Source organism: Phyllobates terribilis, unplaced genomic scaffold (genome assembly GCF_046119375.1).
Source record: "Phyllobates terribilis strain yellow unplaced genomic scaffold, ASM4611937v1 Scaffold_150__1_contigs__length_4496277, whole genome shotgun sequence".
NCBI classification, from domain to species: Eukaryota; Metazoa; Chordata; class Amphibia; order Anura; family Dendrobatidae; genus Phyllobates; species Phyllobates terribilis.
The window spans coordinates 3085846-3112437 of NW_027362910.1; the positions used below are offsets into that span (position 1 = coordinate 3085846).

Genomic DNA, 26592 nt, shown 5'->3' on the forward strand with positions numbered 1-26592 from the left:
TGTGACCCCTGACTCCTCTCCTCCTGTGACCTCATCACAGGTCCTGTGTGCACACAACAGCCATATATGTGGTGGTGGCTCTGCAGGTGGAGGTATGTGGAGACCCCCATTACTGGGCACAGGGGGCAATAACCCCTTCAGCACGGAGGCTCTTTTGGGGTCTTGTGTTGCCCCTTTATAAGAATCATAAGGTTTCTGTTCTGTTTCCTGTAATAGATACATACGACCCAACTATGGAGACAGGAAACGTATTGTTCTCAGAGTACAGGACCCCCCACAGTGTAATGCCCCTGTTATGCAGTATGTATGATGCCCCCACACAGTGTAATGTTCCCATAGTACCGCCATCCCCCCACACAGTACAATCAGAGGCATAACTAGGGTCTGATGGGACCCGTTGCGAGATTTTGACCACCCCCCATCCTGATATATACAGTGGGTACGGAAAGTATTCAGACTTCTTTACATTTTTCACTCTTTGTTTCATTGCAGCCATTTGGTAAATTCTAAAAAGTTCTTTTTTTTCTCATTACAGTACACTCTGCACCCCATCTCGACTAAAAAGAAATGTAGAAATTTTTGCAAATTTATTAAAAAGAAAAACTGAAATATCGCATGGTCATAAGTATTCAGACCCTTTGCTCAGACACTCATATTTAAGTCACATGCTGTCCATTTCCTTGTGATCCTCCTTGAGATGGTTCTACTCCTTCATTGGAGTCCAGTTGTGTTTAATTAAACTGATAGGACTTGATTTGGAAAGGCACACACCTGTCTATATAAGACCTCACAGCTCACAGTGCATGTCAGACCAAATGAGAATCATGAGCTCAAAGGAACTGCCCAAGGAGCTCAGAGACAGAATTGTGGCAAGGCACAGATCTGACCAAGGTTACAAAAGAATTTCTGCATTACTTAAGGTTCCTAAGAACACAGTGGCCTCCATAATTCTTAAATGGAAGAAGTTTGAGACCACAAGAAATCTTCCAAGACCTGGCCGTCCAGCCAAACTGAGCAATCGTGGGATAAGAGCCTTAGTGAGAGAAGTAAAGAAGAACCTCAAGATCACTGTGGCTGAGCTCCAGAGATGCAGTAGGGAGATGGGAGAACGTTCCACAAAGTCAACTATCACTGCAGCCCTCCACCAGTCGGGCTTTTATGGCAGAGTGGCCCGACGGAAGACTCTCCTCAGTGCAAGACATATGAAAGACTGCATAGAGTTTGCTCAAAAACACATGAAGGACTCCCAGACTGTGAGAAATAAGATTCTCTGGTCTCATGAGATGAAGATAGAACTTTTTGGTGATAATTCTAAGCGGTATGTGTGGCGAAAACCAGGCACTGCTCATCACCTGCCCAATACAATCCCAACAGTGAAACATGGTGGTGGCAGCATCATGCTATGGGGTTGTTTTTCAGCTGCAGGGACAGGACGACTGGTTGTAATTGAAGGAAACATGAATGCGGCCAAGTACAGAGATATCCTGGATGAAAACCTCTTCCAGAGTGCTCTGGACCTCAGACTTGGCCGAAGGTTCACCTTCCAACAAGACAATGACCCTAAGCACACAGCTAAAATAACAAAGCAATGGCTTCAGAACAACTCTGTGACCATTCTTGACTGGCCCAGCCAGAGCCCTGACCTAAACCCAATTGAGCATCTCTGAAGAGACCTGAAAATGGCTGTGCACCAATGTTCACCATCCAACCTGACGGAACTGGAGAGGATCTGCAAGGAAGAATGGCAGAGGATCCCCAAATCCAGGTGTGAAAAACTTGTTGCATCATTCCCAAGAAGACTTGTGGCTGTACTAGCTCAAAAGGGGTCTTCTCCTCAATACTGAGCAAAGGGGCTGAATACTTATGACCATGTGATATTTCAGTTTTTCTTTTTAAAAAATGTGCATAAATTTCTACATTTCTGTTTTTTTTCAGTCAAGATGGGGTGCAGAGTGGACTTTAATGAGAAAAAAATGAACTTTTTAGAATTTACCAAATGGCTGCAATGAAACAAAGAGTGAAAAATTTACTGTTATACCAATTAAATATGTGAATAGAGTTGTTATAGACCCAGTCTGCGTACGGGCACTCTGACCTCTCTATGTACCAGATTAGATGTATGTTATGTATTTATGTTTTGAAAAATAAAATAAAAATGATGTTGAAAAAAAAAGAGTGAAAAATTTAAAGGGGTCTGAATACTTCCCGTACCCCCTGTATATGTATGTCCTTTATCCTGGGCCTCAACCTAGTATATGTCCCCCGTTCTGCCTCTGTTCTTTAGTGTATAGAAAAAAATAAACTATTACACTCACAGGGGCGAACATAGAAGTGATGGGGCCCCATAACAGAAGTATAATGCACAGCCCATAATCCTCCATACAGTATAATGCACAGCCCATAGTCTGTACATGTAGTATAATGCACAGCCCATAGTCTGTACATGTAGTACAATGCACAGCCCTTAGTCCGTACATGTAGTACAACCCCTGGCAAAAATTATGGAATCACCGGGCTCGGAGGATGTTCATTCAGTTGTTGAAAAAAAGTGTGGTACTCAGTAAGGGTAATTTCTTTCCGACCAAGCAGAGGGAAAAAATTATGGAATCACTCAATTCTGAGGAAAAAATTATGGAATCATGAAAAACAAAACACAAAATAACACTCCAATACATCACTAGTATTTTGTTGCACCACCTCTGGCTTTAATAACAGCTTGCAGTCTCTGAGGCATGGACTTAATGAGTGACAAACAGTACTCTTCATCAATCTGGCTCCAACTTTCTCTGATTGCTGTTGCCAGATCAGCTTTGCAGGTTGGAGCCTTGTCATAGACTATTTATCGGTCGACCATGACAGCACCACGAGAGAGGGGATCCGCCCACCAAGGATAGGAAACCTACAGGCTTAAATGTGGTCGGCCCTCCCTCGCCTCAGTTTGGTTTCCTGTCCTTGATGGAGGGAACCTATTGCAGGCCTTCAGGAAAGATAGTTCCTTATTTATCTCCTTCCAAGGGGTGAGGAAGGGGCTTAAGGTTACTAAATCCACCATAGCTAGGTGGATCAGGGAGGCTATTACTCTAGCCTATGTCTCCAGCGGTGAGGAAACGCCACAGGGGTTGAAGGCTCACTCTACCCGTGCGGTGGCAACCTCAGTGGCAGAGAAGACTGGTATCTCGATGGAAGACATATGTAAGGCTGCTACCTGGTCTTCTCCATCTACCTTCTATAGGCACTATAGACTGGAGTTGCTTGTTTCATCCAACCTCACATTTGGGAGAAGGGTGCTCCAGGCTGTAGTCACTCCCTAGACTTTTTCATCTCTGCAATTCTCTCGTGGTGCTGTCATGGTCGACCGATAAAGTCATAAGTTACTTACCGGTAACGGTATTTTTCGGAGACCATGACAGTACCCTTATATTCCCTCCCTTCACCTTATGGGAGCACTCCTCATCTATTAATTACAACCTTTTCTCACTTAGTGGTGTTGTATAAAAATGTTATTTTTATGATTGTTTTGCTATGTCTACTAACCTGGCAGTCCTCTCAATGCTCTGTAATCCAAACTGAGGCGAGAGGGAGGGCCGCCCCCTTTTAAGCCTGTAGGTTTCCTGTCCTTGGTGGGTGGATCCCCTCTCTCGTGGTGCTGTCATGGTCTCCGAAAAATCCTGTTACCGGTAAGTAACTTATGACTTTTCTTCAACTTCCACCAAAGATTTTCAATTGGATTGAGATCCGGACTATTGGCAGGCCATGACATTGACCTTATGTGTCTTCTTTCAAGGAATGTTTTCACCGTTTTTGCTCTATGGCAGGATGTATTATCATCTTGAAAAATGATGTCATCATCCCCAAACATCCTTTCAATTGATGGGATAAGAAAACTGTCCAAAATATCAATGTAAACTTGGGCATTTATTGAAGATGTAATGACAGCCATCTCCCCAGTGCCTTTACCTGACATGCAGCCCCATAGCATCAATGACTGTGGAAATTTGCATGTTCTCTTCATGCAGTCATCTTTATAAATCTCATTGGAACGGCACCAAACAAAAGTTCCAGCATCATCACTTTGCCCAATGCAGATTTGCGATTCATCACTGAATATGACTTTCATCCAGTCATCCACAGTCCACGATTGCTTTTCCTTAGCCCATTGTAACCTTGTTTTTTTCTGTTTAGGTGTTAATGATGGCTTATGTTTAGCTTTTCTGTATGTAAATCCCATTTCCTTTAGGCGGTTTCTTACAGTTCGGTCACAGACATTGATTCCAGTTTCCTCCCATTTGTTCCTCATTTGTTTTGTTGTGCATTTCTTGTTTTGGAGACATATTGCTTTAAGTTTCCGGTCTTGATGCTTTGATGTCTTCCTTGGTCTACCAGTATGTTTGCCTTTAACAACCTTCCCATGTTTTTTGTATTTGGTCCAGATTTTAGACTCAGCTGACTGTGAACAACCAACATCTTTTGCAACATTGTGTGATGATTTACCTTTTAAGAGTTTGATAATCCTCTCCTTTGTTTCAATTGACATCTCTCGTGTTGGAGCCATGATTCATGTCAGTCCACTTGGTGCAACAGCTCTCCAAGGTGTGATCACTCCTTTTTAGATGCAGCCTAACGAGCAGATCTAATTTGATGCAGGTGTTAGTTTTGGAAATGAAAATTTACAGAGTGAATCCATAATTTTTTCCCTCTGCTTGGTCGGAAAAAAATTACCCTTACTGAGTACCACATTTTTTTTCTTGATTTCTTTTAGTGTTTCTTAAAGCCATAAAGTTGCCATTTTAAATTACTTTAATGTTGTTGAAAAAAAAGCAGATCACAGACATGCCACAAAACTAAACAACTGAATGAAAATCCTCCGAGCCCGGTGATTCCATAATTTTTGCCAGGGGTTGTATAATGCACAGCCCATAGTCATACATGTAGTATAATGCACAGCCCTGGTCCATACATGTAGTATAATGCACAGCCCATAGTCATCCATGTAGTATAATGCACAGCCCACACTCTTACATGTAGTATAATGCACAGCCCATAGTCATACATGTAGTATAATGCACAGCCCATAGTCCATACATGTAGTATAATGCACAGCCCATAGTCATACATGTAGTATAATGCACAGCCCATACTCATACATGTAGTATAATGCACAGCCCACAGTCATACATGTAGTATAATGCACAGCCCATACTCATACATGTAGTATAATGCACAGCCCATAGTCCATACATGTAGTATAATGCGCAGCCCATGGTCCATACATGTAGTATAATGCACAGCCCATACTCTTACATGTAGTATAATGCACAGCCCATACTCATACATGTAGTATAATGCACAGCCCATAGTCCATACATGTAGTATAATGCACAACCCATACTCATACATGTAGTATAATGCACAGCCCTGGTCCATACATGTAGTATAATGCACAGCCCATAGTCATCCATGTAGTATAATGCACAGCCCATAGTCATCCATGTAGTATAATGCACAGCCCATAGTCCATACATGTAGTATAATGCACAGCCCATAGTCATCCATGTAGTATAATGCACAGCCCATAGTCATCCATGTAGTATAATGCACAGCCCATAGTCCATACATGTAGTATAATGCACAGCCCATAGTCCATACATGTAGTATAATGCACAGCCCATAGTCCATACATGTAGTATAATGCACAGCCCACACTCATCCATGTAGTATAATGCACAGCCCACAGTCATCCATGTAGTATAATGCACAGCCCATAGTCATACATGTAGTATAATGCACAGCCCATAGTCCATACATGTAGCATAATGCACAGCCCATAGTCATACATGTAGTATAATGCACAGCCCATAGTCCATACATGTAGTATAATGCACAGCCCATAGTCATACATGTAGTATAATGCACAGCCCATAGTCCATACATGTAGTATAATGCACAGCCCATAGTCATACATGTAGTATAATGCACAGCCCATAGTCCATACATGTAGTATAATGCACAGCCCATAGTCCATACATGTAGTATAATGCACAGCCCATACTCTTACATGTAGTATAATGCACATCCCACACTCTTACATGTAGTATAATGCACAGCCCACACTCTTACATGTAGTATAATGCGCAGCCCACACTCTTACATGTAGTATTATGGCCAAGGGCACCGTGTACTCGCTGATTTAAAGAAAACAGAACATTATACTCGCCTTCTCTCTGCTCCCTCGCCGCTCGGTGTCTTTTTTCTGGAGCTGCCGCTGACTTCAGCTACAAGTGACAGGAGAGCATGATGTTACTTCCATGCGCCCCCTAATGGCGTACATGCCGATGTCAGCTGCTGGCCTCTGATTGGTCAGCAGCGTGTATTGTGGCTCTTCAGCTGAATGTCAGTCCGAGAACACATCCAGCTGAAGTAGGGGTCGGTCGCAGGAGCCACTGCGGTCATTAAGCCTCTCAATATAATGCTCTCATAGTACCTCTATTTCCCCACACCGTATAATGTTCTCACAGTACCGCCATCCCCCCACATACAGTATAATGTTCTCACAGTACCGCCATCCCCCCACATACAGTGTAATGTTCTCACAGTACCGCCATCTTCCCACATACAGTATAATGTTCTCACAGTACCGCCATCCCCCCCACATACCGTATAATGTTCTCACAGTACCGCCATCCCCCCACATACAGTATAATGTTCCCACAGTACCGCCATCCCCCCACATACAGTATAATGTTCTCATAGTACCACCATCTCCCCACATACAGTATAATGTTCTCACAGTACCGCCATCCCCCCACACCGTATAATGTTCTCACAGTACCGCCATCCCCCCACATACAGTATAATGTTCTCACAGTACCGCCATCCCCCCACATACAGTGTAATGTTCTCACAGTACCGCCATCTTCCCACATACAGTATAATGTTCTCACAGTACCGCCATCCCCCCCACATACCGTATAATGTTCTCACAGTACCGCCATCCCCCCACATACAGTATAATGTTCCCACAGTACCGCCATCCCCCCACATACAGTATAATGTTCTCATAGTACCACCATCTCCCCACATACAGTATAATGTTCTCACAGTACCGCCATCCCCCCACACCGTATAATGTTCTCACAGTACCGCCATCCCCCCACATACAGTATAATGTTCTCACAGTACCCCCATCCCCCCACATACAGTATAATGTTGTCACAGTACCGCCATCTTCCCACATACAGTATAATGTTCCCACATTACCACCATACCCCCACATACAGTATAATGTTGTCACAGTACCGCCATCTTCCCACATACAGTATAAAGTTCCCACATTACCACCATCCCCCCACATACAGTATAATGTTCTCACAGTACCGCCATCTTCCCACATACAGTATAATGTTCCCACAGTACCGCCATCCCCCCACATACAGTGTAATGTTCCCACAGTACCGCCATTCCCCCACATACAGTATAATGTTCTCACAGTACCGCCATCCCCCCCACATACAGTATAATGTTCTCACAGTACCGCCATCCCCCCACATACAGTGTAATGTTCCCACAGTACCGCCATCCCCCCACATACAGTATAATGTTCTCATAGTACCGCCATCCCCCCACATACAGTATAATGTTCTCACAGTACCGCCATCCCCCCCACATACAGTATAATGTTCTCACAGTGCCACCATCCCCCCCACATGCAGTATAATGTTCTCATAGTACCGCCATCTTCCCACATACAGTATAATGTTCTCACAGTACCGCCATCTTCCCACATACAGTATAATGTTCTCACAGTACCGCCATCCCCCCCACATACAGTATAATGTTCTCACAGTACCGCCATCTTCCCACATACAGTATAATGTTCCCACAGTACCGCCATCCCCCCACATACAGTATAATGTTCTCACAGTACCGCCATCCCCCCACATACAGTATAATGTTCTCATAGTACCGCCATCCCCCCACATACAGTATAATGTTCTCACAGTACCGCCATCCCCCCACATACAGTATAATGTTCTCATAGTACCGTCATCCCCCCACATACAGTATAATGTTCCCACAGTTCCGCAATCTTCCCACATACAGTATAATATTCCCACAGTACCGCCATCTTCCCACACCGTATAATGTTCTCACAGTACCGCCATCTTCCCACACACAGTATAATGTTCTCACAGTACCGCCATCTTCCCACATACAGTATAATGTTCTCACAGTACCACTATCCCCCCCACATACAGTATAATGTTCTCACAGTTCCGCAATCCCCCCACACCGTATAATGTTCTCACAGTACCACCATCTTCCCATATACAGTATAATGTTCCCACAGTTGCGCCATCCCCCCACATACAGTATTATGTTCCCACATTACCACCATCCCCCCACATACAGTATAATGTTGTCACAGTCCCACCATCTCCCCACATACAGTATAATGTTCCCACATTACCACCATCCCCCCACATACAGTATAATGCTCCCACAGTGCCGCCATCCCCCCACATACAGTATAATATTCCCACATTACCACCATCCCCCCCACATACAGTATAATGTTCCCACAGTACCACCATCTTCCCATATACAGTATAATGTTCCCACAGTTGCGCCATCCCCCCACACCGTATAATGTTCCCACAGTTCCACAATCTTCCCACATACAGTATAATGTTCCCACATTACCACCATCCCCCCACATACAGTATAATGTTGTCACAGTCCCACCATCTCCCCACATACAATATAACATTCCCACAGTACCGCCATCCCCCCACATACAGTATAATGTTCCCACATTACCACCATCCCCCCACATACAGTATAATATTCCCACATTACCACCATCCCCCCCACATACAGTATAATGTTCCCTTAGTGCCACCATCCCCCCACATACAGTATAATATTCCCACATTACAACCATCCCCCCCACATACAGTATAATGTTCCCACAGTACCACCATCCCCCCACATACAGTATAATATTCCCACATTACAACCATCCCCCCCACATACAGTATAGTGTTCCCACAGTGCCACCATCCCCAATTTTATTTTATGTTTTAACACTTGGTTTTCTTTTTTTGGTGTTTTTCATGTAATATATGGAAGCCTACAGGAAAATGCTAATAGAAACATAATATCCAGGAAAAACCACTGTACATGGAGACATTAGCATCAAATAACTGTCTTGTTCTTACAAACACGCTCTTATAAATGAGATCTAACGTGATAAAAGATTACAACCTGGGGAAGACGGGAAACATTCATACAGACGGTCGGTGATGATGTAGTCAGTGACGGACTCTGGCCAAATTTGTTTCTAGAGCCGTATTAGAAGATGAAGATGTCGTCCTCATCATGAAGTTGTTATTTCTCATGCCATGTGTAATGTATATGACGAGAATTAACGTTATGGAAGATGAGTCTATAAGAAACGTATTCAGCTGCCGACTCCGAGGAAGAAACTGCTTGTTGTCTGTGGCCTAAAATATATAGGTTTTATTACTACGTCAGGGACAAAAGCAGAATGTTGTAAAATAATAAAAATACCATTGCTGCTTGGGTTTCTGGGTGATTCTTACTGAAGCAGTGGCCAACTTAGCCAGTGATTGGAAGTATGGAGGAGATGTCTAAGTCAGCAATTCAACTTATGTTCCAGTCCATAAAAACTAGAGAACACAACATCTACACATTCTATCTCCTGATATATTTCCCTTATTATCTCCAGTAATTGTATTATTACACAGAATTCTTTATGATGTTACATCGGCTCATCTTCTCATTCAGGTTTCTACAATATCAGATCCTCTCAGTGAAGATCTTCTATATTAAGAGAATTTTTCTGAATCACCTATCAAGGATGGACATGGACAGAGACAAGATGGTGGAGAGGATAATGCACCTCACCATAGAGATCCTCTTCCGGCTTACTGGAGAGGTGAGAGATTCTGATGACGTCACATTACATCATTCTTATCTATGGGAATAACAGATGGACAGAACTGGAGAGGTGAGGACTCTGGAAATGTCTGTAGTGAGATTTATTAATGTGTCTCTCCATAACCAGGATTACACAGTAGTGAGGAAGACCTCTAGTGAGCGCTGTCAGGACCCTGTGTCTGAGGGATGGGGAAGACCCCTGAGCCCAATCACAGGATCTCCACCTCACCCCCTGATACACGAGGACATCAATGACCAGAAGATCCTAGAACTCACCTACAAGATGATTGAGCTGCTGACTGGAGAGGTGACACTGCTGGGACATTATACAGTAACGCTATGGAGGGATCGTGGGATGACGGTATCATTGTATGTGTCAGGTTCCTATAAGGTATCAGGATGTCGCTGTCTATTTCTCCATGGAGGAGTGGGAGTATTTAGAAGGACACAAAGATCTGTACAAGGACATCATGATGGAGGTTCCCCAGCCCCTCACATCACCAGGTAATAGACAGGACTAAATGCACACGGCCTATAATTATCTGTATGTAAAGAATGAATTCAGTCCCTGTATGTGTTTCCTCCAGATCTATCCAGTAAGAGGACAACACCAGAGAGATGTCCCCGTCCTCTTCTTCCACAGGACTGTAAACAAGAAGGTCCCAATGTTCCTCAGGATCATCAGGTAGGTGGAGAGAAGGTGTCCTGAGATCTCCCCTATGATGTGTAGGCGGCTGTCAAGGTCTTGTGCTCAGTCTTGTTTTATCCACCAGTATTATATGTTTTATACTTGTGTAATGAGAACTGTGGAGGTGGCAGGATTAGAGCTGATCATAGATGGGACTTCTCCATCTGTCTGTGACTTTTACGATATTTGTTTCAGGGTGAAGATCTGACCCATATTAATACTACAGAGACATATGTGAGGGGTGATGAGCGGTGTAAGGAGGAGATTCCTACATATGACTACCCAGGTGAGTAGTGACCACTAAATGCAGAGAAGTCACAGATTCTTCTCAGTCACCGGCTGTGGCTGCTTTATCGGTCGTGTAGTCCGGCCGTATCACAATCGTGTGATCACCATTTTCCCTCTAGACCACAACATTTTCCTCCATCCAAAAATGTTCACATAACTTTGTGTAATTGTAAAAGCCCTTTTATATAAAACTTACAACCTGGGGATCCACCTACCCCCTGGGATTAGTAGACGCTGACCGTTACCTGCCCAGATCTGTAAACTACAAAGCCAAATGACAGCGTACGTAGAAAGTGCTGACAAGTGAGAAAATCACTTGAAGAAAAATATTATGATGGGCCTGTAAGAGAAAGCGGAGGGTGATGATGCTGTTGGCTTCCTAGATCCCTGATATCTTATTGGATGAATCTACCTTCTCTCCCTTCTGTGCGGCTGAATGTGTTCGTATGGTCCCTACAAGACCAGGTCCAGTCTTTCTGGCCAAACTTCACTTTTATGATCGACAACATTAAATGTGCAGTGAGGGCCAAGTGTGAATTTCTGTACAACAACAACGGAGTTTCCCTTTATCCTGACTTTTCAAACTATCTTCAAACAGGATCTTGATAAACTACATAAATAACATTACACCTGTGCCATGATATGTCTCTAAGCTGTGCGTGGCTGATGGCTGTAATATACATCTATTCACGCCTGCAGGAGATGTGGTGGCATGGCTCGAGCCCTAGTTTCATGGATTCACTCCACGTCATAAATTCCATTATGTTTTCAATCCTTAGGAATTCAGATTCCTGCACAATCTCTCCTGAAATGGGGGCACTAATACTCTCTCTACTCTCCTGGTCAGGACTCATCATACCTCCAATGGTCCACCATAAATGACTGCGACTCCGGTTTAGTGTTGGAGCTCTCCCTTATATATACATTGTTGTTGGGGATGTAGCATATCTTTTATTCTGTCTTTTTCACAGGTTCATTCTCTATGATAGTTTGATTATGGTGGGATCGGTCTGACTCACTTATGTGTCTCTGTAACTCCATGGTGGTCTTTAAAAGAAGGTCTCCATTACGTCTTCCCAATGCCCGAGGTCTAGATTTAAGACCCCTCAGCTCTGCAGTATTATAAAAAGTTCTACTTCAATGTCTAATATTTCTTCTTGAAATTTATCTGACAGAAAATATTGTCCCTTACGATAGTTTAGATGATGAAGAGCCCCCGAGCCCCAGACTCTAATTACCCCAGAGAGGTTTCACCACTAGTTACTCACTATTTACTGAGAAGACTGTTCAGTTCGATCATTTCAGTAGATGTGTTATTATCTATATTCAGTTTTTGACTACAGCAGTTCGTTCCCAAAATTCTCTGATTTAACCCCTTCCTGCAGCCAGTTTTGTGTTCCTAATCAGGCACCATTTTTCAAATCTGACGTGTGTCACTTTATGTGGTGATAACTGTGAGATTCTTCACAAAGGATAATAGGAAACAAATGGACCTTACAAATTATTTCCAGCTACTCTTGAATGTGACAATCCCCTATATACGGTTGTACTCTACTGTCTGGGCACATGGCAGGGTAAGAAGGGAAGGAGCGCCATTTAGCTGTTTGAATGCAGATCTTGCAGATCCCAGAGGAGATGGGACACAACATTTGTAGAAACATTAATATGACAAAATGGCAGAAAACCAGAGCAATAGAAATCCCCATAAAGTGACTGAATTTTGGAAATTATAACCCTCAGTGAATTAATTTATAGGAGTAGTGACTATATTGACTCCACGGCCACTTTCTGGACATTAGCTCGCAGTTGATGTTGGAGAGTAAAAATTGCCCATTGGCCATTTTATTACCCAACACATAGTGCCCAGATTGTGCTCCAGGAGACACACACCGTAAATGAAGAGGGTTCTTCTCACTATAGTAATGCCAAATACATGGATGATAAATGTGGTTTGGACGCACTGCAAGGCTCGGAAGCAAGGGGGAGATTTGACTTTGGGAGAGCGGATATTGCTGGATTGGTTTATGGATGAGTAAAATTAATTATTGGTATCATTTTTGTCTACATAACATTGCTTGGTGGCTTCTTATTTCATATTTTGGAGGCAGAATGAACAAACAGTTGAACACCACAATCCAATGGTTCATCCTATGAAGTTTTTCCCCTTCTCCCATGACAGCACCACCTGAGAGAGGGTATCCACCCACCAAGGACAGAAACCTACTGAATAAAAAGGCGGTACCTCTCTTCCGCATCAGTTTTGGTTCCTGTCCTTGATGGGAGCCTCTCTAGGTGGTGCCTCGCCTACCTGATCGTGGGGTCTGGACCGTGGATCCCGGGATCGATGCGGCCTGGAGGCCATGAAGATGCAGCAGATGGTCCTCTGTTCCCAGCCCCATCTTGCTGATACCTGGGTCTGCGTGCGGGGGGGTGCCTTCCGGGGTCCTCTCCCATGTGCGCTGGGTCCTGCAGCTGGGTCTGCGCTCACATGGTGGCCCTGGCTGAGCGCGCCGGCAGGCAGGTCTTCCGGGCTGCGCATGTGCAGGGTTGCGTCGCGCCCTGTGACATAGCGCGCCGGGTTATCCCCATTTGCAAGCGCGCCGGGAGCCGCTGGGCTGCGCATGCGCATGAGGGATCCTGCGGCGTAGCGCGCCAGCTGGCATTAAAAAAAAAAAAAAGAGTATATTTAATTTAGTAAAATAAAAATATATATAAAAATATATATATATATATATATATATATATATATATATATATAAAAAAATCCTGCATTAAGCAGAAAAGAGAGAGCACACTGCTGCCGGAAGGGGAGGAGCCCAAAGGAAGTGGAGTCCCTTATGCTTTTTAAGGATGGGAAGCAGTCGAGATGGCGGTGTCTGCATCCCCGTCATGATGAGTGAGGAGCCGCAGTCACCTGGGCAGCAGCTGTCACCGCCGCAGGAGGAACAGCAGCAGCCACAGCTGCCAAAGCAGCATAAACAGCTCAAGCAACCGGAGCATCGAGAGTCTTCCCATCATCGGAGCCACAGCAGTGGGGGTCGTACTAGTGCCGGCAGAACCGGTCAGAAGAAATCTCGTCAATCCACCTCCGCCAGATGGGAGCCTTCATGTGAACGGCAACCACCGCCTCCGGTACCCTGGTCTGAACGGCAGTGTGGTGAGTGATCTTCGTGAAAGTTCACCTTAGTAATGTGCTCTTCTCTGTTTTTTTTTCTCTTTTCTCTCCTTTCAGTTCTTTCTGGTTGTTAGGGACCAAAAAAGTGTAGTTCCAAGAATAAAAATAAGGAGTGTGCATTATGTAAAATTAACTTTCTCACCTCCTACGCTAAAAACCTTTGCTCGGATTGTATCCAGAGAACCACAGCAGAGGAGTCCCCTAGGTTTTCTATGGAATTAAAAACTTTGATCCAAACAGAGGTCAGGGATTCCTTAAAAGGCTTGACCTCGCGTAAGAAGAGGAAGCAGAAACGGGTTTCCTCGGACTCAGAGGAATCAGTAGAGTCCCGTTTCACGAAAGAATATCCTTCCCCCTCTGACCTCTCCTCATCATCGTCATCAGAGTCTTCGGATGATGATGGAAGGGGTAGGCCTTGTTTTTCGGTGGACAATACTGAAAGACTGGTTAAGGCTATTAGAGTGACTATGGGTATTGCTGATACCAAAGCTCCCAGAACAGTTCAGGATGTCATGTTCGGGGGCTTAGATCAGAAGAAGAGATGCACATTCCCAGTAAACGAGAGAATCAAGTCTCTTATAGATAGAGAATGGAAAAAAACAGAGAGGAAATACCCTTTTGAAGAGGAGGATGCAGCTAAGTGGGACAAAACCCCTAAAATTGATGTGGCCATCGCGAAGTCCTCAAAAAGATCCACACTGCCCTTTGAGGATTTGGGGACCCTAAAAGATCCGCTTGATAAAAAGGCGGAATCTTTTCTTTAACAGGCCTGGGAGTCAGCAGGGGCTCTAAAACTGGCAGTGGCAGCCACCTGCACCGCCAGGTCTATGATGATCTGGCTTCAACAGTTAGAAGACCAGATCAAAGGGAATGTCTCTAGAGAGAAAATTCTGTCAGATCTTCCTCTCGTGCAGGGGGCGGCTGCATTCCTTGCAGATGCATCGGCAGATTCAGTTAGGCTGGCTGCCAGGTCAGCAAATCTTTCTAATGCAGCCCATAGGGCATTATGGCTCAAGAGCTGGCCAGGGGATGTGCAGTCAAAATCTAAACTCTGCTCAATCCCTTGCGAGGGGGACTTTCTTTTTGGGAAGGCCTTAGATGATATCCTGGATAAAGCCGCAGACAAGAAACATGGGTTTCTGTGTCTGTTCCCCGATATAAGAGCTCCTTTCGGAAGAGGAAATAGAATCGGAGCAAGTTTCCCAGAGACCAAAGTGGCTGGAGAGACAGGAAGCCGAATAACAGAGGCTTCATGTTCGGGGGTCCATCCTCCGAGAGTAAGAAAGCCCCTAAGTGACAGACCTCCCCAGGTGGGAGGAAGGTTGTCCCACTTCCTTCCTGCCTGGGAAAAAATCTCGTCCAGTACTTGGATTTTAGGGATAATCAGGAGGGGGCTCAAGTTGGAGTTCAAAAACATTCCCAGAAACACCGTCAGGATTTCTGCCCCCAGAGGCCTAAGGGAGCAGATGGCCCTGCAGCAGGAAGTACTCACTTTTGTTGTGAAGGGGGTTCTAGTAGAAACACCTGTACCCGAGCAAGGAAGAGGGTTTTACTCAACTCTCTTCCTAATAAAGAAGCCGGATGGTTCCTTCAGAACCATTGTCAACTTGAAGAAGCTGAACGACCATTTGATCTACAGGCCATTCAAGATGGAATCAATAAAATCGGCCATAAAAATGTTGTTTCCGGACTGTTATATGCACGTCCTCGATCTGAAGGACGCTTACTACCACGTCCCAATCTTTCCTGCACACCAACAGTTTCTGAAGGTAGCTGTACAGTTCGGCAAGCACATAAGGCATTTTCAGTTTGCAGCTCTTCCCTTTGGCATCTCCATGGCTCCAAGGGTTTTTACAAAGATTATCCTGGAAGTCACAGCGTATTTAAGGGAAAAACATATCCTAGTCATCCCTTACCTGGACGATTTTTTAGTGGTGGGCAGATCAAAGCAACTCTGCGCACTGACTCTGGCGGAAGTCATGGCCAGTCTAAATGGCCTGGGTTGGATGTTAAATTTAGAAAAATCGAGACTAGAACCAAAAAAGGTTAAATCATTCCTGGGTCTCATTTTGGACTCCGAAAACCAGACCTGTCTTCTGCCAGAGGACAAGAAACTGAAGATCAGTTCCCTAATATCACGGGTAATCAGCAATCCAACCATGACCTTGAGAAATTCAATGTCTCTATTGGGTACAATGACAGCTTGTATCCCAGCAGTTCAGTGGGCCCAGTTCCATTCCAGACGTCTTCAGCAGGAGATCCTGACAGCAGACAGGCGACTAAGAGGTTGCCTGGATGGGAGAATATCCCTTCCAAGTGTAGTAATCAACTCGCTGGACTGGTGGAGGATTCCGGTAAATCTATCTCTGGGGGTTCCTTGGTCTTTCCAGGTGTCAGATACAATTACGACAGACGCAAGTGCAGAAGGCTGGGGTGCTCACCTGAGAGATCATTCAGTGCAAGGCCTCTGATCGGACAGCGAGACGGGTCTCTCCTCCAACATGAGGGAGCTGTTGGCAGCCAGAAATGCACTAGTAGAGTTCAGTTCTTTTCTCCAGGGTCATCACATCCGGATCATGTCGGACAACCGAACGACAGTCGCCTACATCAATCATCAGGGGGGTACCAGATCCCTTCCTCTGATGTTAGTAGCGGATCAGATCTTTCGTTTTGCCGAGAGTCATCTGTTAACGCTCTCGGTGCTGCATATAAAAGGAGAGGAGAACGTAAAAGCCGATTTTCTAAGTCATCACATCTTGAAACGAGAATGGGAGATGAATCCAGCGGTGTTCCAGCAGATTGTCGGCCGATGGGGACAACCTCAGATAAATCTGTTTGCAAACAAACACAATCGGAAAACCAAAATCTTTTGCTCCTTGAATCCAAAAGAGAGGCCGTTTGCGGTGGACGTGCTGCAAATTCCTTGGGATTTTTCCCTGGCCTATGCCTTTCCCCGTCTAATGCTGATCCCTACCATCCTAAGGAAGATCCGAGAAGAACAGGCGAGGGTTATATTGATCACGTCGTTTTGGCCCAAGAGACCATGGTTCACTTGGATGAAGAGAATGTCCCAAGCGGATCCATGGGTTCTTCCGGACACCCCAGATCTCCTCAGGCAGGGCCCAGTCTTCCATCCCCAAAGATCGGGCCTGCATTTGACGGCCTGGATTTTGAAAGGTTGCTACTAGCGCAAGAGGGGTTTTCTCCAGATCTAGTTACTACTCTACTGGCGAGTAGGAAGCAGGTGACGACTAGGATCTATGGCAGAACCTGGGCTAAATTTCTGTCTACCTCAGGTCAGTCCGCCAAAGGGAGGGTTCCTATTGGGGCCATACTGGAATTCCTTCAGAAGGGTTTAAGCATGGGGTTAGCCACCAGTACCCTTAAGGTACAAGTATCAGCTCTGGGGGCACTATATAATTGCGACTTGGCGGCGAATAGGTGGATCATCAGATTCATTAAAGATTGCAGTAGATCCAGACCTATTCCTACTCCAAGGATGCCTCCTTGGGACCTTAATCTGGTTCTAGAAGCGCTAACAAAACCTCCCTTTGAGCCCTTAGATGAAGTTTCAGAAAAAATTCTAACTTTAAAGACAGCCATGCTGGTAGCTCTAACGTCAGCTCATAGAATTAGTGATCTGCACGTTCTGTCAAGTTAACAATCCGTTCACTCAAGTGTGTATGGATAGAGTAATCTTACGACCAGATCCGGCCTATCTTCCAAAGGTAGCCTCCAAATTCCATAGAACACAAGTAATTACTCTCCCTTCCTTCTATCCTAACCCTAGAGATTCTGAGGAACATAAGCTTCACACCTTAGATGTTAAGAGGGTATTAGTCCAGTATTTGGAGGTGATGAAGGCCTGGAGGAAAAGTAACGCCTTATTCATCTCCTTTCAGGGGGCTAGGAAAGGGCTTAAGGTTACAAGGGGGACCATAGCTAGGTGGGTCAGGGACACCATGGCTTAGCATACTCTTCTAGCAATCTGCCAGTTCCAGAGAACCTGAAGGCCCACTCCACCAGAGCTGTAGCTGCTTCCTGGGCTGAGAAGGCGGATGTGCCCATCGACATCATATGATCATATGTAAGGCGGCAACTTGGTCATCCCCCACTACATTTTACAAGCATTACCGTCTTGACCTTTCCTCTTCTACTGATCTGTCCTTTGGGAGGAAGATTTTGCAAGCGGTGATCCCTCCCTCTGGTGTCTGATCTCTCTAAATCTCTCAGGTGGTGCTGTCATGGGAGAAGGGGAAAAGTGTTATGATCTGCTACAGAGACTAAGGAAAGACAGGAGATCTGTCCCTACAATAGAACTAAACTAGATCCCTACGATGTAACGGGGAACCTGATCCTGCGATCAGACCCGCTAAAGTCCTCGGCTAGTCTGTACGAAGACCTATAGATGTGAGGGAGGAATCCCTACAAGAACTAGGGACTGGGATAAGTTGGACACCTCCTAGCAGAAATAGTAGCAGTCAAAGACAAACACACAACAAAAAGCATAGAGGTCAGAAGACCTAGCAAAACTAACAGAGAACGGCAACAGAGCACCAAGCTAGCTCAAGAGTAGTAAATACAATGAAGTCCAGCAAGGCAAGGAGGGCGGAGCCGGATTAAATAGGCAAAAATGGTCATGTGACCAGCAAACTCAAAAAAACCTAACAGGAGAGTTCTAACAAAAAGATCCTAGTTACTTACCGGTAACGGGATTTTACAGAGCCCATGACAGCACCCTATTAATTCCCTCCCCTTTATCACTTATGGTGTGCACTTCTTAGGGTGTTTTATTAGAAATGTTTAGGTGACAGTTATGTACTAACCTATTTTTCGGAGGCCCTCTCATGCTCTGAAACAAAAACTGATGTGGAAGAGAGGTACCGCCTTTTTATTCAGTAGGTTCCTGTCCTTGGTGGGCGGATACCCTCTCTCAGGTGGTGCTGTTATGGGCTCTGTAAAATCCCGTTACCGGTAAGTAATTCGGATCTTTCTATTAGACTGTGAATTGTCATTCACTGTCATTCTGTCAATAAGTTGTCATTTCTACAGACATTTTAAGTAGAAATGTTCAAAAATATAAATTTCAAGGATGTTTTATTCAAAATTAATAATTGTTTTTTTTCTTGGCAGATGACTGTACCAGGAGATCAGAGGGACAGGAGATTTTTAAATCAGATGATATTGAGATCCCACAGGATACAATTGAAGTGAATGCCATTACTCCAGTTCTACCATCATCCCTTCATAGAAAAGACCTGTCATCTGATCCTATGAAACAGGTCCTGCCTTCTGATTCATTACCGACTACTAAGGAAAGTCAAAATAAAAAAATAAGAATTGAAAAACAAACTGCTTCTAAAGCAAAGAAGACATTTTCACTTTCAGAAAATGGAAATAGTTTTACCCTCGAAAAGTCTATAAGTCAAAAAATACACACAGTGGACAATAGATTTTCTTGTTCCAAATGTGGGAGAGGTTTTAACCGTAAATCAGTTTTTGTTATTCACCAGAGAACCCACACCGGGGAGAAGCCTTTTTCATGTTCAGAATGTGGGAAATGTTTTAACCGGAAATCAGTTCTTGTTAGACATCAGATAATTCACACAGGGGAGAAGCCTTTTTCCTGTTCAGAATGTGGGAAATGTTTTATCCTGAAATCAGATTTGGTTCATCACCAGAGAACTCACACAGGGGAGAAGCCTTTTTCATGTTCAGAATGTGGGAAATTTTTTAACCATAAATCAACTTTGGTTAAGCACCAGAGATCTCACACAGGGGAGAAGAAGCCTTTTTCATGTTCAGAATGTGGGAAATGTTTTTACCATAAATCAGCTTTGGTTAAGCACCAGAGAACTCACACAGGGGAGAAGCCTTTTTCCTGTTCTGAATGTGAGAAATGTTTTATCCAGAAATCAGATCTTGTTAGACACCAGAGAACTCACACAGGGGAGAAGCCATTTTCATGTTTAGAATGTGGGAAATGTTTTAACCATAAAACAGCTTTGGTTGACCACCAGAGAATTCACACAGGGGAGAAGCCTTTTTCATGTTCAGAATGTGGGAAATGTTTTAACCGTAAATCAGATCTTGTTAGACACCAGAGAATTCACACAGGGGAGAAGCATTTTTCATGTTCAGAATGTGGGAAATGTTTTAACCGGAAATCAGCTTTAATTAAGCACTAGAGAACCCACACAGGGTAGAAGCCTTTTTCCTATTCTTTTTTTTAAAATCCAATAAATTTTTGAGGTTTTCTCATTAGTTTTTTTTTTTTTACAAAACAAGAAACCAGTACATACAATAATAAAATAACATACATGCATCTCTCCGATATATCCTTTCAGCTTGCCCATTACCGTCTGATAACTTGCTGTTACTATATCTTACAATTAACATTCCACATTCTTGAAATCTCTTATATAAGCATAATATTGTAATAAACATTAGAATCCTCTACACATATAGGTGTGCTATATTACCCAGACCACATGTTAAGGAATTCCAATACACAATGAAACATTAGACCTCGTCAATGCCTCCCTTCCTCCATAAGTCAAATTGTCTCTCCATCAATAACCCCCTTGATGGCATTCCCGGTGTATCCAACCATAAGTCTCATATTTTCTCAAATTTATTCATTGAGTTTCGTTTTTTATATACCCCTTTTTGTAATCTGATAATATTATTTATCCTATTTTTGAGTTCACTAATTTCTGGGGGTGAGGGGTTAATCCATTTGGATGCAATATGTTTCCTAGTTTGAAATAAAATATGTGAAATCCCTATTGAAATTGGGTCAAATTCCATATAATCTTCTAATATACCTAATAGGCATTTTTTGGGTCTGGTTGAATATCTATTTTATATTCCCTCTTTATAATAGACAGAACTCCTTTCCAGCATTTACCTGACTCCCGGCATTCCCATAGCGTATGTAATAGGCCCGCATCATCCATTTTACATCTTGGACATTCACCATCAGTCCGGTATCCTATGTTACATAGGAATCTTAGTATTTCCCTTCTCTAATACCAACTTAACAAAAGTATTATGTTTTACCCAAAAGGGAGTCCATTTTGATTGTGCATTAAATGATGCCGAAACTGTAAATATCTATAGAATTGTGTCAACCCAAATCCCCCCTTTAATTGATCAAAGCACTTAAGGATCCCTTCAGACAATATGTTTTATATCGTATATACCGTATTTTTCGGACTATAAGATGCACTTTTTTCCTTCAAAATTTTGGAGGAAAGTAGGGGGTGCATCTTACAGTCCGAATGTGGCTTATAAATAATACTCTGGCTGGTTGAGGAGCGGGGCACAGGAGGCAAGAGCCGCCTGCTGCAGCCTACACTGTGCTCGGTGCTAATGAAAATGACTATTCACTGCTCCCCACGCCCATGGGGGTGAATATTCATGGTCTTTAGTAGCGGGCACACGCGATCGCTCAGCAGCAGTATCCGCGCTGCGGCTACACTGTGTGCCGGTTATTAAGGAGAATGAAGTCACAGCTCCCCATGCATACAGTTCCGGTGTGGGGAGCAGTGACTATTCCCGCAGCTCATCTCACCTTGTGAGGGCGCATGGCAGTGAGATCAGCTGCTGGTAGACAGGATTCAGCGATGGAGCAGAGGGGAGGAAGGTGAGTAGAAGCGTTTTTTGTTTTCTTTTTGCAGCGTGATGGAGATAAGGGTTGCCATGCATACCAGGAAGAGGGACGAGGGGTGCCATGCATGCCAGGAAGAGGGATGAGGGGAGCCATGCTTACCAGGAAGAGGGATGAGGGGTGCCATGCATACCAAGTAGAGGGATGAGGGGGACCATGCATACCAGGAAGAGGGATGAGGGGGGTCATGCATACCAGGAAGAGGGATGAGGGGGACCATATATAGATGGATAAGGATGAGGGGGGCCTTGCATTCCAGGATAGGGATGAGGGGTGCCATGCATACCAGGATAGCGATGAGGGGGCCATGCATACCAGGAAGGGGGATGAGTGGTGCCATGCATACCAGGAAGAGGAACGTGGGGGGCCTTGCATACCAGGATAGGGTTGAAGGGTGCCATGCATAGCAGGATAGGGATGAGGGGGCCATGCATACGAGGAAGGAGGATGAGGGGTGCCATGCATACCAGGAAGAGGGACAAGGGGTTCCATGCATACCAGGAAAAGGAACGAGGGGGGCCTTGCATACCAGGATAGGGATGAGGGGTGCCATGCATACCAGGATAGGGATGAGGGGGGCCATGCAGACCAGGAAGAGGGACAAGGGGTGCCATGCATACCAGGAAGAGGGATGAGGGGGCCATGCATACCAGGATAGGGATGAGGGGGCCATGCATACCAGGTAGAGGGACAAGGGGTGCCATGCATACCAGGAAGAGGGATGAGGGGGCCATGCATACCAGGATAGGGATGAGGGGGGCCTTGCATACCAGGATAGGGATGAGTGGTGCCATGCATACGAGGATAGGGATGAGGGGTGCCATGCAAACGAGGATAGGAACGAGGCATCCCATGCATACCAGGATAGGGATGAGGGGGGCCTTGCATACCAGGATAGGGATGAGGGGTGCCATACATACGAGGATAGGGATGAGGGGTGCCATGCAAACGAGGATAGGAACGAGGCATCCCATGCATACCAGGATAGGGATGAGGGGGGCCTTGCATACCAGGATAGGGATGAGGGGGCCATTCATACCAGGAAGGGGGATGAGGGGTGCCATGTATACCAGAATAGGGATAAGGGGTGCCATGCATACCAGGATGGGGATGAGGGGTGCCATGCATACTAGGATGGGGATGAGGGGTGCCATGCATAACAGGATGGAGGGGTGCCATGCATACCAGGAAGAGGGATGAGAGGGGCCTTGCATACCAACAGGGATTCGGAGTGCCATGCATACCAGGATAAGGATGAGGGGTGCCATGCATACCAGGATAGGGATGAGGGGGCCATGCATACCAGAAGGGGGATGAGGGGTGCCATGCATACCAGGAAGGGGGATGAGGGGTGCCATGCATACCAGGAAGAGGGGTGCCATGCATACCAGGAAGAGGGACGAGGGGTGCCATGCATACCAGGAAGAGGGACGAGGGGTGCCAGGCATACCAGGGGTGCCATGCATACCAGGAAGAGGGACTAGGGGTGTCATGCTTACCAGGAAGAGGAATGAGGGGTGCCATGCTTACCAGGAAGAGGGATGAGCGGGGCCATGCATACCAGGAAGAGGGATGAGCGGGGCCATGCATACCAGGAAGAGGGATGAAGGGTGCCATGCATACCAGGATAAGGATGAGTGGTGCCATGCATACCAGGATAGGGATGAGGGGGTCATGCATACCAGGAAGAGGAATGAGGGGTGCCATGCGTACCAGGAAGAGGGATCAGGGGTGCCATGCTTACCAGGAAGAGGGATGAGCGGGGCCATGCATACCTGGAAGAGGGATGAGAGGGGCCATTTATACAAGGATATGGATGAAGGGTGCCATGCATACCAGGATAGGGATGAGGGGTACCATGCATACCAGGATAGGGATGAAGGGGTGCATGCATACCAGGATGGGGATGAGGAGTGCCATGCATACTAGGAAGAGGGATGCCATGCATACCAGGAAAAGGGATGCCATGCATACCAGGATAGGGATGATGGGGGCCATGCATACCAGGATAGGGATGAGGGGTCTCATGCATACGAGGATAGGGATGAGGGGGTCCATGCATGCAAGGATAGGGATGAGGCATGCCATGCATACCAGGATAGGGATGAGGGGTGCCATGCATACGAGGATAGGGATGAGGGGGGCCATGCATGCCAGGATAGGGATGAGGCATGCCATGCATACCAGGATAGGGATGAGGGGTGCCATGCATACGAGGATAGGGATACGGGGGGGCATGCATCCCAGTATAGGGATGAGGGGTGCCACACATACCAGAAATGGGGGTGAGAGGTGCCATGTATACCAGGAAGAGGGACGAGGGGTGCCATGCATACCAGGAAGAGGGACTAGGGGTGCCATGCTTACCAGGAAAAGGGATGAGGGGGACCTTGCATACCAGGATAGGAATGAGGTGGGCCTTGCATACCAGGATAGGGATGAGGGGTGCCATGCATACAAGGATAGGGATGAGGGGTGCCATGCATGCCAGGATAGGGATGAGGGGGCCATGCATACCAGGATGGGAATGAGGAGTGCCATGCATACCAGGAAGAGGGATGCCATTCATACTAGGATGGGGATGAGGGGTGCCATGTATACTAGTATGGAGGGGTGCCATACATACCAGGGTGAGGAGTGTCATGCATACCAAGATGGAGGGTGTCATACATACGAGGATGAGGGGTATCATGCATGCCAGGATGAGGGGTGCCTTGCATGCCAGGATAGGGATAAGGAAGGGGTACCATACATACCAGGGCTGTGGAGTTGGTAAGCCAAACCTCCGACTATGACTCCTCAATTTCCATGACTATGACTCCTCAATTTCCATGACCACGACTCCGACTCCCTCATACATGGCTCATGTTTAAGTGATGAATTTACTGTAGCACAGATTAATCTCAGCTAAAAGTCCAGACCCTTAGATCAGGAATAGGACAGACATTTATAGGACATTTCATAACTTTCCCAAATTCTTATGAAAAAATATTCCACACAAACTGCATTGAACTACTGTACCCAATTTATTATATATCGGGTCCATTTTATTCCGACTCCACCAAAATGGGCTCCGACTCCACAGCCCTGATGCATACCAGGATGGAGGGGTGCCATGCATACCAGGATAGGGCATTGGGGTGTCACGCATAATAGGAAGGGGGGCATATACAGTATACCAGGGTGGGTGATATTAACAGAATTGGGGGACATTACCCCTATAACAGTGTCAGCAGCAGACTCCCTCCCCCATAACAGTGCATCATGAACACATTTTTTGCTTACATTTTTTTTCTATTTTCCTCCTCGAAAACCTAGGTGCGTCTTATGGTCCGGTGCATCTTATAGTCCGAAAAATACAGTATACCTTTATCCATCCAACTGCGAAATCCCTCTAATTTATAGGACTCAGCATATTTATTATTAAACCATATCTATAATATAAGGCGGGATGCGTGTCTCTGTCTGAAGCCTCTATAGACTGCGCATGCGTGATTCGCAGTCTGGCTCCAGAGAGAAGCAGACATCCAGCCGTTACAGGTAAGAGGAGTGTATGGTGCTGGAGATCACGGTATGCGTATACACTGAACACATACCGCGATCTCTGGCGCCATACTTACATACTTACCTGACCGGGAGGAGCGTTGCCGCGGCGCCTCTCTTCGCTGGGACCGGAGGCGGAGTGAAGGCGTCGGACCGGCACGTGCGCATTGCGCTATCCGGCGCCATTTTACTGAAGACACATTTGCAGTGCTCCAGCGCCGCACTCCTCCCCCGGCCTCCGGCAGAAGAGGACACAGCAGCGCTGGAGCACAGAGAAGAGAGGTGAGTATAACTGTTTATTTTTTTTGTATGTGTGTACAGTGTGAAAGGGATGAGGGGGCCACACATAACAGGATTGTGGGGTAAGGGGACCATGCATATACCAGGATTGGGGGGTGAGGGGTACCACACATAACAGGATTGTGGGGTGAGGGGACCATGCATATACCAGGATTGGGGGGTGAGGGGTACCACACATAACAGGATTGTGGGGTGAGGGGACCATGCATATATCAGGATTGGGGGGTGAGGGGTACCACACATATCAGGATTCGGGGTGAGGGGTGCCACGCATACCAGGATTGGGGGTGAGGGGTGTCACGCATAAGAGGATTGGGGGTGAGGGGTACCACGCATACCAGGATTGGATGGTGGGGACAGGATGGGGGCAGCACAAATACAAGGAGGGGGGCAGCACATACCAGCATGGGAGACCATATACCAATAAAAATGCTCGCCACCCGGGCGTAGAACAGGTTCAATAGCTAGTAGGTGTATATTCACTGCAGTCTCCTATTTCTATTATATGGTTACCCCTATCCCAGACCTTGTAGAGAGTAGAGCAGGTGTAGGGTATATTGATTTCTTGTGCTCGAGGTCATTCAGTTCAACTATATGAATAGGAATATTCCACGGTGTTCCTGAGGTAATTAACCCCTTAATATTATTTGGGTTTGCAGCGCTATGTCACCCACCCAAATGTTGCAGTTGCGCTGCAGTATAATATATTAGTGCATTAGGAATCGCCAATCCACCAGATTCCTTGTCACTTTGTAGATATTCACATTTTATCCTAGCCAATTTATTTTTCCATATAAGAGAATGAAACTTACTATGAATTTTCTGAAAATGGGAATTATGGATCCAAATAGGGGCATTATGCAGAATGTATAAGAGTTGGGGCATCAATATCATTTTTAATACGTTCCCTCTTCCTACAGCCGATCATGGTAATCTGCACCAAGCATCGATTATCTTTATAAACTT

General features: G+C 45.5%; 1 protein-coding gene across 1 annotated transcript; it reads left to right on the forward strand.

The window, feature by feature from the left end:
• LOC141206940 (uncharacterized) lies at nucleotides 1-25705 on the forward strand. Its single transcript, XM_073664307.1, has 7 exons — nucleotides 1-92; nucleotides 9808-9958; nucleotides 10088-10267; nucleotides 10341-10464; nucleotides 10548-10645; nucleotides 10844-10934; nucleotides 19245-25705. Exons 1-7 carry the CDS (start codon nucleotides 67-69, stop codon nucleotides 20297-20299), a joined length of 1725 nt encoding a protein of 574 aa, XP_073520408.1. The 5' UTR covers nucleotides 1-66; the 3' UTR covers nucleotides 20300-25705.
• Nucleotides 25706-26592: the final 887 nt, after the last annotated feature.